Genomic DNA, 13,492 nt, shown 5'->3' with positions numbered 1-13,492 from the left:
ACATGAAAATACCATATGAGAAGAGAGTCAGACGACAGGCCGAGTCCCCTGTTGTCCTCATCCCCTCTGCGGAGGGGAGTCCTGGCAAGCTGCTTTGCTCAGAGTAGGAAGAGTTTGAGCAGAGCTAGGTGGCAGTGAGCATGCAGCTGGAAGTGTGTCTCTGCCCAGCTACAGTTTGAATAGTCTAAAAATGGAAAGAAGCAGACAACAGTTATTTTAACACCTGGTAAATAACTTTTTGGCTTTTGCAACACAATTTATGGGATACTAAGTTGTTCTTAAGCTTAGGAATTTGTCTAACATCAGTCTACAAAAATGTATGTGAGTTCTCAATATTAGTAGTAACTTTTTATATGTATTAAGTATATTTTGTTACTACATTTTGATTAGTTGAATTTTTTATTTTTAAAACAGAATTGTACTCTGACGTAGTTAAAGAATCAAACAGTTCTACAAGGTGTGTTTTTGTTTTGTTTTGTTTTTTGGGCCATGCCATGCAGCTTGTGGGATCTTAGTTCCCTGACCAGGGATTGAACCTGGGCCACAGCAGTGACAGCACCAAGTTCTAACCACTGGACTGCCAGGGAGTTCCTAGGTTTAGTGAATAGCTTTCCCCTACTCCTGGCCCCTATTTTACATTCTCCAAAGACACACATTCACCCACTTTTGTTGATTATCTTGATTCTTAAATGTTTCTAAATACTTAGTTTATAGTTACTTTTAGCTTTTAAAAATCTGAATCTTCCACTATTGAAGATGAGAATTTAGCTTATGCACTCTCCGTCCTACTAAGCAATATATGTTTTCCATCCTTCCATTTTACCAAAATAGTTGAATGGCATTTCGGTTCGCTTAATTCAGTGTTAACATTCACTTGATTATGTTAATGTATGGCAGAGCCGTCTAGTAAACTCACATTACTTTTCCTTTCCTCTGTAACTCGAAGATGGTAATTATCTGGGTTTTGTTTGTTTTTGTTTTCGGACTGTTTACTTTTCTATGTATTTTTAACTAATTCATCCCAGAACGTTTTGCCTATAATTTGAATCTCCTTTTAAGACTTTCAAAGATCAGGTGTCTGTCAGCTTCAAATTCTTGACAAGAGTCTTTCGTGGAGCCATTTGACCTGTCATAATCTGGATTGGCTGCCCACTCTATACCCGGTGCACAGTTCACAACCTGGAATCGTCTGATTGTTGCCTCTAATCTTAGGGATTCGTTTTGCTCCCTGCCATGTTGGATATGTTTCCTAAATCTCATGGCTTCTTACTTGGTTTTAGTCCCTCCTTTTGGTGGGGTATACCTCCAGTAGCTTCCTGAGAAAGAGTGCCTTTTTTTTTTTAAACACTTTGCATATTTTAAAATGTATTTATTCTGCTTTTGCACTTGATAGATAATTTAGATTGTCATAGATATCTAGTTTGGAATACTTTTTCTTTAGAATTTTGGACTTATTGTACTGTTGCCTTCTTGCTTCTCATATTGCTATTGAGAAGTCAGACATCCTTCTGATCCCTGATTCTCTGTACATGACTCCTTTTTCCTGTATGGAAGCTTTGAGGCCCTTCTCATTGTCATATGCTTTCTGTGAGTCTCTTTTAATCTATCGTTCTGGATACTCAGTGAGCCCTTTCAGTCTAGAAATTCAGATCCCCCCCAACCCTGAAATTTTTGTGAATTATTTTACTCGTCATTTCCTCTTTTTCATTTTCTGTTTTCTCTTTCTGAAAGTTCTTGTATTTGGTTTTGAACTTCCTGGGCTGCTTCTGTAGTTTTATCTCCCCCCACCCTCCTATTTTTTATTTTTGTTTATTTGCTTTGCTCTCTGAGAGAAACTCTATCTTCCAATCCTTCTATGGAGTTTTATAATTTCTGGCATCATTGTTTTAAAATTTCCAAGAGCCCTCTTTTAGTTCTCTGTGCTTCTTTTCTGAAATAGCATCCTGTTCTTTTTTAATGGTTGCAACTATTTTATCTCTTTGAGAATATTAGTGATAGGTTCCCAGGGATTGAACCCACACACCCTGTACTAGAAGGCAAAGTCTTAACCGCTGGACTGCCAGGGAAGTCCCAATGATAGATTTTTAAAAAGTTTTCTCCCAATGTAGTCTGTTTCCTCCAAGTCACTTTTCTGTGTTTTTATCTCTGTAATTCCGCAGTGGTTTTCCTCAGCTTTTTGGTAATTCCTGCTCATCTTTAGGAAAGATGGACTTTTAGTAATTCCTTCCTCATGTTTAGGAAAAATGGACTAAAAACTGCTTAGAAGTACTGAGTGTGTGAGTGACATTTGTTTACTGTGCAATTCACTGATCAGGTGGACTCTTTATTTGTGGAACTTCTGATGTCATTTTCTTGAGGTCTTTTCTCTTGAGCTGGTCAGATTTCCCAGAGAAAGCCTTTTCAGACTTTTTGGGGGATGAAAGACTGGCTGCCAGCTTTATAGGTGCTTAGAGGGAGAGGTTGGAGAGTGTGATTTTTGACTTTCGTTCTGTACATGGTCACCTGATGTACTGTTTTTACTCTGGTTTCCTGCCTTCGTTTGTGCCTGTGTCCCCCAGTCCAGATACCCTGTGTTTTACTGGTCCCAGAGAATACCCTTCCAGTGATTTGCTGCTGTAAAGACAGTGGGGGCAGTGGGGAGGGTACCTGGGTTCTGAATGCCTTCTAAGCAGGCTTTCAGCTAGTTTTCCTTATTTGATCTCTTCTCTGCCTTTCTACTTCCACAAGATACAGTTGAGTTCTCCATATCCATGGGTTCTGCATCTGTGGCTTCAATCAACTGTGGACCAAAAATATTTGGAAAAAAAATTCCAGGAAGTTCCAAAAAGCAAAACTTGAATTTACTGTGCACCTGTAACTGTTTACATGGCATTTACATTGTTTAGGTAACCCAAAGATTACTTAAAGGATATGCATAGGTTAGAAGCAAATATACACCATTTATATAAAGGACTTCAGCATCCACAGATTTTGATATCTGTGGGGCGTCCTGCAGCCAATCCCCCATGGATACTGTGGGACGACTGTACCTGTATTTCTGTGTAAATTGGGTTGTAGCTCTGCTTTCTCCACAGTTAAAATTCAGTTTTCTTTGGTATTATAAGTCTCTTGACCTCTTGAGCATCTGCTTCTTACCTTTCAAAATCTGGATGTTCTCATCTCTACTACCTTACCATTGTGATTTTATGATTTAAGGGGAAAAAACAAAACAAACAAACTTCTTTACTGGGTTTTTTGAAGGATTTAAGAGAGAGCAAAAGCAGATGTGTGTGTTTACTCTGCTGTTTTTACCTGGAGCTGATTAGTTATGTTTTAACAGACATTTTCTATTATCCTGACTTTTTTCCTTCCTATGATTTGAGTTGAAAGGTGACTTAATATATTTGTTAGCTGCATTTCCGTGATCTGCTAGCTTAGTAGCCCTGTCACAGGAGGAAGTGAGGTGAGGCCGACTTGGAATTTCCTAGTGTACTCATGTTAGTCCCACATGGTCACAACTGCCTTTTCTACACACCATTAAAATCCTGCCAAGGATTGATACTAAGCTAATTGTTCTGTGGTTTGAGAAATCTTTCTTTCAACTATTTCTTGAAAATTCAAATGTCTTCTGGTAGCTCACCTATTCCTGCTGATGATTGTAAGGCATCTACTAAGGGTCCGACTCATTTACAAGTTGCCTTTGTGAGTGGGATGTAATTAACCTGGGTCAGGAGACTTGAACTCATTTATAGTATCTAGATATCACTTTACAGGTCCGGAAGCCAAGGTGCCCTGAGATGGAGATTTCCTGATACCGTTTAGGTAAATAGTTGAAAAACTAGGACTTGAACCTAAATCTCCTGACCTGCAGCCAGTGTTCTTTCCATGATACTATACCCTGGGTTCATTCTTATCAAGTTATGTTAGTTTTACTTTATTCCATGACCTCTGAATACAGTTTTAACTTTGGAGAGCCACATTGCAAGTATATGTTGGTCATGAGGAATCTGATTGCAAGGGGTCAGTGCAAATAAATGACCTCCATTGAGAACATTTATCTGCTCATTTCCTATGTATAGTACCTAAAGAGTAGGACATTAAGAATCTATATAAATTTTCTTTAAATGCATTCATGTCATGAGAAAGTGCATTTATCCTGATTCTGTTGTAATCTATTTAATTAGAAGCATTCTGAATTTAACTTCTGTTTTGGCCAGGGGAGTCTCTGCCAGTTGTGTTCAATTCCCAGAGGACCTTGACTACCTATACAACAAATACCAGCCATTGCTGAGAGAATTTCCCTTCAGTCTCTCTTGCTATTAGAATAGTTATTTTCTTGATTTGTTATACATATCCTCTGAGAATTAGCTTGTGTGGATATGGTCTTATAGTGGTAACATGTAAAGAAGGCATGTAATTATCCGAGTGAAATAAAACAAATCTCTTCTATTTATGGGATGGTGTAGTGGGCAATCTTATACTAGTTTTCTTAATAACTCAGGAAGAGTAAAGAAAGATTCATGAACTTTCTTAAATTAGAAAGTATGGCCATGAGCTCTTGTCATTGCTAAATTGAGTTGGTGACAGTTTCTTTGTACTATTTTATAATCCTCTAGGGCTAATTTTTACCGTTAGCCCTATGAAACAGCATGGCAGAGCAAAAAGAATTTATGCTTTAAATTCAGTTATGCTTTAAATCCAGTTATGTTTGGGATCTGACAATTGCTAACTGTGTGGTTATGGGAAATTTATTTAACCTTTCTGAGTTCTAATTTCTTTAGCTGTCTGTTTGTGAAGATTAGAAATTATATATGAAGCACTAATATGGTGCTTCATATGAGAAATTCTACATGAAGACCCTAGTATGGTGCCTGGAATTAAGTAGGTGATGAATAAATGATGATGGTTGTGGTTATTATATTTATATGCAATACTGGTTTTTTTCCTTGTGTGTGTATATATACATTTTAAATTCTATGTTTTAAAAACCATGTAATCTTAAGCTTAAATATAAATATGGATTGTTCATCTTTGACAGTGAGAAATAATTGCATTTTTGGGATAATTTGCATTTAGAAATATTTTAAAGGGTTGCTTCAAGAATTTTGAGTCTTGGAAATACATATTTGTCAGAAATTGGGTCAACAGAACTTTGTGTGGAATTGATTTTTAACTATAAACATGATTATGGTATATGAGGACATATTTTAATAGTGTAATTGAATATACATCCATGATAGGATTTTTTTTTCTTGGACAAAGTGTTTCAGTCATTTTTCCTCTTATCAAATATTAATTCAAAATTTAAAGCTTAGTCTTTGAACATTCATTTTATACTTAGATATCTGTTAGGCTTGGTGTTTCATTGTTACATTTTCCAATGAAGACTGGTATAGTGATGTTTAATTTTAGCTTTAAGGTAAAGGGATGAATTTTTTTTTTTTTAAATACAGTGTATCTTTTTTTTTTTTTGAGATTTTTCACTTTATTTTTAATTTATTTATTTTTATTTTATTGGCTGTGTTGGGTCTTATTTGCTGTGCGCAGGCCTTCTTTAGTTGCGGTGAGTGGGGGCTACTCTTCGTTGTGGTGTGCAGGCTCCTCATTGCCGTGGCTTCTCTTGTTGCGGAGCACAGACTCTAGGCACATGGGCCTCAGTAGTTGTAGCACATGGGCTCAACAGCTGTGGCTCACGGGCTCTAAAGCGCAGGCTCAATAGTTGTGGCGCACGGGCCTAGCCGCTCCGTGGCATGTGGGATCTTCCTGGAGCAGGACCCGAACCTGCATCCCCTGCATTGGCAGGCGGACTCCCAACCACTGCGCCACCTAGGAAGCCCGGATGAATTGTTTTTGAATGATTGGACATTTTTAGTACTTCTGGCTGAATTAGTTATGAAGAGATTGTAGCCTTGATGTTATGTCACTTGCATTTGTGTTATATCACTTGCTAGAACAACTCCATAAAGATACAGAGCAGGTGGCAGCGGCTTTCTTTTACCACTGAGACCATAGAAGCACCCATAGGAAGTTAGTGGAAGTGCTGGGATTAGGAAACCATTCTCCTGAATCAAAGCCAAATATTTTGTCTGCTGAACCATGATGGGTATTGCAGGTGAAAGTATTCTTGTGAGCAAATTGCTATTTGTAGATTTTCTTGGGGTCTGACTCACCTGATGTTTAAATCTCTAATATATTTTAATTTTCTAACCTTTTAAATAGGGTTAATGAAAGTGTTAGTGATTCATATTTATTGGTGTATTTTTATTCTGCTTCTCCTCTGCCTCCCCCCAATTCCTCAGGATCCTTAGGCACAGAAACACTAGCTTAGGTGATACAAGAAAAGTTAGTCTTCTACTTTTAACTTTTCTGATTTCAACTACCCACACTTAGTCTTTTTATTTAGCTTTCTCCTTTGATATTTACTTAAAAATTGATCTTAAACACAGGGCTCCATGTCTGGAGCCCGTGCTCCACAACAAGAGAAGTCACCTCAGTGAGAAGCAACTGCAACTAGAGAAAGCCTGCATGCAGCAACAAATACCCAGCGCAGACAATAAATAAATGAATAAATGAATAATTAATTAATTAATCATCTAGGTATTTGCTGCTTGCATCTAGTAAGTACAGAGCGGGGAATCAAACCCAGGAAGACTGGCCCCAGGTTATACTTCTGATCAAATATATGATAATGATTTCCTCTAAGTAGAATGAGGACTACCAGTTAGTACAAGGACACACCATTTTATTAAATCAACAGGTATTTTAAATGATATGCAGTTTGGGAGGAGGTTATTTGTATTGGTGAGCCTACTATAAAAGCAGTATGGTAGCATTCTTTCATGAGTCCTAAAATATTTGTATTCTTTGGTAATTGTACATCAAGAAATCTCTCTTAAGGAGGTAGTCAGGAAAATAATGTTCAAGGATGTTCACCAATTATAATAATTATAATAGTGAAAATAAGGTTGTCCAGTTTTTATAAAATAGTTTTCTCAAAACAGTGAATAGTATGAAAACATAAGAATTGTTTTTGAATAATAATTAGTAATATATAAAAATATTTATAGTGAGTGAAAAAGGTTATAAAACCATGCAGTATGATTCTAACTTTAAAATGTTTATGTGTAGAAGAACAGGAACATAAAGTATGATGCTAATAATTCTGATGTGATTATGGAAAATAATTATTTCTTGTGTGATTAGTTTACTTTTTGTTTGAACTTTTCCATTGGCCAGGTATTACTTTTACAGTTGGAGAAAACCAAGTAGTACGAAGGGAAAGCCTAAATGATGCCGATACCAGCTTTTACAAGAATATTCATTAAAGATTAGATTTCCATATCTCATAGTGTGAAAGGAAAAGTTAGTAAATTTCAGACAGTTTTAGTTTGGATATTATTTTTAGAGTCTTTTTTTTAAGTGAAGCTTTTTTAGGGATTGAAGAAAACTCATATTTTTGTCTTAGAGATGTTCATTATAGTGATTGTTTTAGTGCTTTAAATTTGTTTCAGTTATGTTAGTAGAAGATATGGTTATTTTTCTCCTCTGTGGTACTTGTGTTTTTTGTTTGTTTTGTTTTTTTAAATTCATTTATTTTTGACTGTGTTGTGTCTTTGTTGCTGCATGCAGGCTTTCTCTAGTTGCGACGAGTGGGGGCTACTCTTCATTGCAGTGCGAGGGCTTCTTATTGCGGTGGCTTCTCTTGTTGGTGGAGCACGGGCTCTAGGTGTGTGGGCTTCAGTAGCTGCAGCACTCTGGCTTGGACTCAGTAGTTGTGGCTTGAGGGCTCTAGATTGCAGGCCTAGTAGTTGTGGTGCACAGGCTTAGTTGCTCTGAGGCATGTAGGATCTTCCCGGAGCAGGAATTGAACCTGTGTCCCCTGTGTCCTCTGCATTGGCAGGCAGATTCTTAACCACTGTGCCACCAGGGGAGTCCCAGCACTTGTTTTTTTTGAAAAAGAACCTTTTTTTTTTTTTAAGAACTTTTGAGACATAATTGACACGCAATAAACTGCATGTATTTAAAGTGTACAATTTGATATCTTTTTCTTATAATAATGTATATATGGCAATCCCAATCTCCCAATTCATCTTCCCCCACTGCCCCCTGCCCGCCGCTGGCTTTCCCCACTTGGTGTCCATATGTTTGTTCTCTTGACAAAAAGGTACTAACCTGGTCTTGGTGGGAGGGTAAGGAGGGGGAATATGAGTGAATATAAGGATTAAATTCAAGGGACACACAGACTCTTTGGTACAGAATTATATTATGAATCAGTTTTATTATCAGTTTTGAATACATAGTTATAGTTTATAGTTACTTATGTAAGGAATTCAGCTTTTGTGTTGAAACATCCTTGAAATTTAGTTTCTTTTAAACCTAAGATTTAAGGAATTAGAATACAAATCCATGTAACAGAACAAAGATAGAGGATCTGCTCTCAGCTGGTTTAAAGTTACCATGTTTTAAAATCTGTTTAAAAAACAAAAGATGAAATTACATTAGGGAATTAATAGAAGCAAAGCTTCTCTGTGTGCTACATGTTAAATAATATGAATAAATTGCTGATAACTTTCCATCAGTTTTATTAGCAGGTTATTTTGGCTTTCATAATGAAGCACTGTGGTACTGCATACTGTTTCCCTGATTAAAAAAGATTTAAACTGTAGCTTCTTGGTGGGAAGAAATTGAGGAAATTCTTTGAAAGAAATTATTTCAGTTCTACAAACTTATTTTTTAAACTGTTACTTGACTTTTAAATATAATTTATAAATTAAGGAATAATAATATAGAAAGTTTTGTATATAGGGACTGTAATGTAAGTTTAGGTAAAAAATGTTTCTACAGGAAATAATGATTATCTGTTTGCTGTATTTTGGTATTTAATATAAAGAGCTAAGTAGAAATCTTGATAGGAATAATTGAATTTTTTTCCCCTTTAAAAAAATCAAGGATTGACATAAATTTTTAAGTAGAAGAAATCTCACAGTGTGAGGTGTACTGCAAATATTTATTTTAGCAAATTTATTTATCTGTATGGAAGCCTGTTTTTAGTGTTCTTTAAGTAAAAAGAACAGTCAAAACTGTTGTAATTTTCTTTTCTTTTTCCAGGCTGAACTCACGGGAATCAAATGGCGTAGGTACAATTTTGGAGGGCATGGGGACTGCGGACCCATAATTTCAGCCCCAGCCCAAGATGATCCAATCCTGTTAAGTTTCATCCGCTGTCTGCAAGCCAACTTGCTGTGTGTATGGCGTCGTGATGTCAAACCAGGTTGCAAAGAGTTGTGGATATTCTGGTGGGGAGACGAACCCAACCTAGTGGGTGTAATACATCATGAACTACAGAGTAAGTTTTATTGTTTTTTCTTAAAAATTATTTGAATTATATTTTTTTGAACAGTGGTAAATTCTGAAAAGGTTATTAAGACTTACTGAGAAGAAAAATCCAAGTGTTTAATGGCTTGTGTGTCAAAGGAATATCCTTACTCTCACCCCTCTTCTTTCCACCCCTGATTTTTTCAAATTCTCTTGTCCTTTCCTAGTCATGCTGCGAATTGGAACCTTGTGAACCCCTCTTTATTAAAAGAAAGTATAATGTCCCTGGGTGTTTGGGTTGTAATTGAGGCTAAGATCCACTGTTTTAAAATGATAGTGAAATGTGAGTAATTAACAAGTCAGTGAAATGAACAGAATTGTTTTTTTTTTTTCTTGGACCCTTGCTGTTATGATTTGTTGCCAGCTGAACTCTGGTGGAAAATTGTAAAATGATAGTAGAAACTTAGTGCAAGCCTTATTGGACACAATTTTGAGATGACATTGGATAGTATTTTGAAGAAAGATTTAATGTAAAGAATTTACTCTGATTTTGGCGTAGCAAGTTTTCCTGTGTTTTGTTCCTGCTTTTTATGTAGTTAGGTGATTCCAGGAAATATTTGCTCCAGTGGTGCCTAATTTTTAACTTCAGATTACATCTGGTATCTGTAAATTTTGAATTAATGTAAGAGTTTCATTATCCTGAGCTACTTTTTTCTGTTTACCACAGATTTATAACCGGAGGAAATTTTATTGCTATTCTTTGAATTTCTAGTAAAACTTTTAAACTCTTCACCTAAATGTTTCCATCTAGTATGCTAAAGAATTTTCCTAAATCAGGACAAATTCTGATCTTTAGTTAGGGTGGAGCTTTAACTCTTTTTGACTTAGTCTCCTAGAACCAGCTTTTATTATGTCTAAATTACTCTGTATTTTATTAATTTGTGATTGAAAAATTTCGGATATTGTTTGAAATGTTTGGTTACTTCATATTTTTTTAAAGGAAGGAGTAAAACTAATTTTAATGTATTTGAGGGTCTATTCTAAAATGACTAAATTTGCCTAAAGGATTTCCTGTCAACTTCTGCTTGACACCTTCCTGACTTTTTTTTACAGCCATTTTTTATCTGTGATACCTCCTGCCACCACAGCCAGAGGGCAGTAAACCACAGTGGACTAATTGAGCTGTTTACTTTATGGTCCATTTGTTCAACTCAAACCTTTCTCCCATAGTTTTCAGAGTATTTGATTTATAAATATAAGAATCTATTCTGGGTAAGATTGCTTATGTAGCTGGTTAGTCAGCAAAATCTCAAAATTATATATGTCTCAAAGCTTATTGCTAGTAGTTAGCAGTGAACTCAGGTAAAATTAGTTCTGAACATCTGGTTTCTGTTGATCAGAATTTTTAAACTAAGATACCTCCTAAAAGATACTTACAACATTTATATTTGTCCTTTAAGTATCAAAACATATCCTTTTGTTCTTTTAAATTTTTTTGCACACGTAGTTGAGAAATATAGCATTTTTGTTGGTTTTATTAATAGTTTCTTATTCCTTCATTTTTTGTGATTGTTTCTGACTCTTAATCTCCTTCCATTTCTCTACTTCCTATTGATCCCTTATGTTTTAACTTTTTGTTCTGCTCTTTACTTGTTAGCAACACAAATCATCATTTTATAGTGATGATGAAACCAAACCTACCTGTTATTTAGGCTTATTTAGTTGATGTATAAAGTTATTTATCCATACCAACAAAGCACGTAATCAGTGTTTTTGGAAATAACTTATGAAGTTATTGTGTTACTTCTCATGGACTTTGTTACTGAGCTAACAAAAAGATGTAGGCTGTTAAATACTTTATAGTTGCTTTAGATTGCATATGTAGATTCATTAGTATATTAAGTGTTTTTGTGGTAAAAAATTAAGCAAAGATTAACTTCTTTTAAAGTTATTTTTATAAATTACAGAAATACTACATTTTAATAAGAAAATTAGCAAAACAGAACCGCCAAAGGAAGAGAACATAGAAACAAATCTTGAAGTCTAAGGCAGAGTTTTACTGTTTGGTGTTTCTGTGTATAAATGAAAGTGGTATCATGCTGTTTTGTAACTCAGGCCTTTTCACTTAACAGTATCTTGTGAATGTTTTTGCCAGAGAATGATTACTTTTTAATTTTCTTTCCTGTTGAGTCTGAAAATGGTGTAAACTGTCTATTCTTTTGTTTGCCACCAGAGAAGTATAACAGGGACAGAACAATTGTAACTTTGTTAAATATATCTACCCTTTTTAATATGTTGAATTTGTGAGTTATTAGATCAAAGCAAATGATTTTTTTCTGTAGGTAAAAGTAGTTGCAAAGGGTGGTTTTGTGTTTCAACCTAATATTAAAAAATGTTTGAAACTTAATTAGAAAAATGAGTGGCATAAAGATAACTTTGTTTCAAGTAAGGGAGAATATGCCGCCTAGAGCAATCATGAAAAAAGGATACCAGGGAACTATTTTAGTTGATAGTCATACAAATTGTGGATATTTTGCAATCTGTTTCATTCTTTAGTATATGTAAGAGTCACTTCATTTTGCCTGAAATAAATTTCATCAGAATCCTTTAATATTAAGATGACGATACCATATTTGTAGCATTCTCTTTTTTAGGGACATTTTATTGTTCTTTAAAAGGCTTTTTAGTTATGTTATGAGGCATTTTCCTTTGTTTTTACAGTGTAGCCCAAATAGCATACTACTAAGAAACCTCACAAGCACCACTTTGGATTTAAATGTATCAAGTGGTCTCTGCAGAAAGAGAATAATCCTATAGGATACACACAGTTTTATATTAGACTTTTTGTTTAAATGCTTAAAATACCTATGAAATAGTCTGTGAGAAGACTAAGACACATTTATATCCTGTTCCTGTCACTTGGGTAAACACTTTTGGGCTCTTTTTTGGGGAATGGCTGTTTATATTGTATGGCATAGTGGTTCAGAGGCTTGAATTTGAATCCCTGCTTGTTGTCTTGCCAGCTTTGTATCCTTGGTCAAGTTATTTAACTTACCTATGCCTTAGTTTCCTCACTGTAAATTGGGTTATAAGGATAAAAAAAGTTTAAGTACTTATAACAGCAGAGAGAACAGTTAATGTATAATTGTAACTATTGCTGCTGCCGTTACAATGCCAACAGTTAACACAGACATCATAATTAAAACATTTTGGCAATTGGTCTATTCTGTATAACATTCAGTATTTGCTAATGTTTGTCAAATATTAGTCTTTAAAGTATACTTTTAGGTTCAAGTAATCATTTTTGAGTTTGTTAATTTTTGGTGGAATAACTGGGAATAATAAAATATTAGAGAGCAGCGAAGGTACCCCTGCTCATAGGAAATTTGTCTAGATTTAGGCTGTAAACAGAGTTTCATAACAGACCTTAAATTATGTTATAAAGAGGTCAGAACTTTAAGATTTAACTCTGTTGGAGCCCTGTAAAGTAGATTTGTAACTTTACTGCCTTCTCCACATAGTGGTATTGAAGGGCACTGGCTGAACACTAAATATACACATATTTCCTTCCTTGTGTCCATCCATAAGTACCAGTATCAGTGGGTCCAGTTGTAGAAGTTTAATGAAATCTCTACCCTTGATAAGTTATAGTCTAAAAAGGGTATAAGACAAGCACACAAATATATGTAATGCAAAGAACACTGTAAGTATATAAGAGAAATACAGTAGATTGACTCCTTTCCACATGAGCAGACGTTCAATTCCAGGACTAATGCATAAATAAGTGTTCTATAAACTTATAACAAGAACACTGCGAGCCCTAGTGAGAAACCTTCTTGGTTTCTGTTCTGTTTATTTAGCCTCTTGTTAGGCAAGAGCTGTGATCAGTTCCTGGATATGTAAAATGAGTCCTCATCCTTAAGGAGCTCACAGTTTTACTGGGGAGGTAGCTAAATGAGTCCATAATTATGATACAGTGGAGTAAGCTGCAAATGATTATGTTAGGGATCTTGCAGAAGTATCAGATTTAACCTCAAGGAAAAAGAATAGGGAGGTAGTGGTGAAGCTCAGAGTTGGTGAGGCTTGAGGTGAATCTTACAGGATACATAAGTTATCTAGGTTGGGATGGAACTTGTCCTAGTCAGAGGAAGTAGCTTCTCTACAAGGGCCTGTGGGTAGTGAATGATTTGTGGGAAGG

At 35.4% G+C, this 13,492-nt stretch overlaps 1 protein-coding gene across 2 annotated transcripts in view; it reads left to right on the top strand.

Annotated features, from left to right (window-relative positions):
- MED13L (mediator complex subunit 13L) overlaps positions 1 to 13,492 on the top strand; it is a 298,152-nt gene that overhangs the window by 27,240 nt on the left and 257,420 nt on the right. For both annotated transcript variants that reach the window (XM_057746699.1, XM_057746698.1), the window contains exon 2: positions 9,088 to 9,325. In XM_057746699.1, coding sequence (XP_057602682.1) covers positions 9,088 to 9,325 — 238 coding nt within the window. The remainder of the gene's footprint in view (positions 1 to 9,087; positions 9,326 to 13,492) is intronic.

This window comes from Hippopotamus amphibius, chromosome 8 (genome assembly GCF_030028045.1).
Source record: "Hippopotamus amphibius kiboko isolate mHipAmp2 chromosome 8, mHipAmp2.hap2, whole genome shotgun sequence".
In the NCBI taxonomy this organism is placed as follows: domain Eukaryota; kingdom Metazoa; phylum Chordata; class Mammalia; order Artiodactyla; family Hippopotamidae; genus Hippopotamus; species Hippopotamus amphibius.
The sequence above is the reverse complement of the archived record's forward strand: the minus strand, read 5'-3'. Positions and strand labels throughout refer to the sequence as shown.